This window comes from Quercus robur, chromosome 7 (genome assembly GCF_932294415.1).
Source record: "Quercus robur chromosome 7, dhQueRobu3.1, whole genome shotgun sequence".
Taxonomy (NCBI): Eukaryota; Viridiplantae; Streptophyta; class Magnoliopsida; order Fagales; family Fagaceae; genus Quercus; species Quercus robur.
In genome coordinates this window covers 42,740,743-42,742,881 of record NC_065540.1, presented here as the reverse complement: position 1 = coordinate 42,742,881, position 2,139 = coordinate 42,740,743, and the positions used below count along the sequence as shown (strand labels likewise).

The 2,139-nt window shown below is 40.7% G+C and overlaps 1 protein-coding gene across 1 annotated transcript; it reads right to left on the bottom strand.

The window, feature by feature from the left end:
• Positions 1–777: 777 nt before the first annotated feature.
• On the bottom strand, positions 778–1,404 carry LOC126691434 (uncharacterized). Its single transcript, XM_050386485.1, has 2 exons — positions 1,221–1,404; positions 778–1,067 (listed from the first exon to the last, which is right to left on the bottom strand). The coding sequence occupies exons 1-2, from the start codon at positions 1,402–1,404 to the stop codon at positions 778–780; spliced, it is 474 nt and encodes a 157-aa protein (XP_050242442.1).
• Between the last annotated feature and the right edge of the window lie 735 nt (positions 1,405–2,139).

The following is a 2,139-nucleotide window of genomic DNA, read 5'->3' as shown; positions in this document are numbered from 1 at the left end:
CCACCATTTTCTATCTTCTTGTGCCCATGAGTGCTCAATATCCATTTGCTGGCGAAGTTGCATAGCCACCTTGTACGCTGTTTTCATCGTGAATTCATGCTTGCTGTTTTCCTTCCAAACGAGGCTGTCCTTGGACCAGTTACGACAAAGAGGGATTGCCAAGATATCCAGTCTAGTCCTTGGTGCAAAATTGTCCTCAATCTTCCTCCTATCCCACTACTAGGTATCCCTATTAATAAGGTCAGCCACCCTTAACGTGTTGTCCACATCCCCACTGAAGACAGGTCTGTGTGGTAGCCAGTTTGAAGACGAAACCAGAATTCGGCTTCCATCACCCACTCTCCACCTTGATCCCCTTACAACAACTTCTCTTGCAGCAATTAGACTCCTTCAAACAAAGGATGGTTTATGACCCAATTCAGCCTCCAAGAATGAGCAGTTTGGAAAATACCTTGCCTTATAAACATAGTAAAATAGGGAGTGCGTGTAGTGCAGCAAATGCCATGCTTGCTTGGCTAGCATAGCTAAGTTAAAAGCTTGTATATCTTGGAACCCCATACCTCCTTTTTCTTTTTGTGTACACAACTTCTTCCAATTTATCCAGTGTATTTTCCTTTCATCCTTTGTTTGTCCCCAATAATATTTTGCCAAGGTTAAGTTTATTGAGTCCCCCACTACCTTTGGAATCTTAAAAATTCTCATTGAGTAGGTAGGAATGGCTTGGGCAATTATCTTGATCAAAACCTTCCTCTCGGCTTTTGAGATGAATATTTCCTTCTAACCCATAACCCTTTTGGTTATTCGTTCCTGCAACTCTTTAAAAGTAGCTACCTTTGATTGTCCCCCCACCATTGGTAGCCTAAGATACTTCTCATAGTTATTCATAATCCTTATACCCAACATATTCTTTATAGCATCTTTCACCTCCGGTTTAGTATTTCTACTAAAAAATAGAGATGTCTTCTGTCTATTAATTGCTTGACCTGAGGCAGCCTTATATCTACTCAATATGTCTAGGAGTTGATGACCCTCCTCCATTGATGCTTCACAGAATAACAAGCAGTCATCTACAAAGAAGAGATGAGATACATGAACCCCACCTCAACAAGATATCACTCTATGTAATTGCCTGGTTTCTGATGCCTTCTTCATCATTCCTGATAACCCTTCCACACACAATAGGAATAGGTGTGGTGAGAGCAGATCTCCTTGCTTTATACCTCTTGATGGTTGGACAAAACCCTTCAGCTCCCCATTAATCAAAATTGAGTACGTGGCTCTTCTCACTATTTCCATGGCCAGTTCGACCCACCTTTCATCAAATCCCAACCTAATCATCATTTGACGAAGAAAGTTCCACTCCACCCAGTCATAAGCTTTACTAGTGTCTAGCTTCACCGCCATCTACCCCTTTTTTCCAATTCTTTTATTTCGCATCCTATATAAAATCTCAAAAGCTACAGATGTATTATCAGTGATTTGTCTTCCAAGCACAAAGGCACTTTGATTATTAGATATTACATTGGGCAAAATAAATTTTAGCCTATTCGCCATGACCTTTGAAACAATCCTAGAAATTACATTTTCCAAGCTTATAGGATGAAAATCAGCCATATACATGGGTTCATTCTTTTTTGGGATTAGAACAATATGGGTATAATTCATTTTACGCAAAAAGTGACCTAAATGTAAAAAAGACAACACTGCATTTGTAACATCACCCCCCACCACATGCCAAAATTTTTGGAAAAAAAGGGGGACATACCATCAGGTCCCAGGGACTTTGAAGGGTGCATCTGAAATAGTGCTTGCTTTACCTCTTCTGCTGTATAAGGTTGGAGCAATTGCTGGTTCATCAATGGTGTGACCACCCTATCCACCTTCTCCACCATAGGTTAAGTTGTGGATGGGTTTGATGTTGTGAATAATTCCTGGAAATTATCCTCAGCCACTCTTGCTATACCCTCCTCAGTTTCATGCCACTGCCAAAATATTATTTTTTCTTCTCCTTTGGCTAGCTCTTTGGTGAAAGAACTTAGTGTTTTTGTCCCCCGCCTCCAACCTTATGGATCTTGATCGTTGGCGCCAATGCAATTCCTCATTGTATAGCATGGAATTTATCTCCTCCTTCACCCTTTG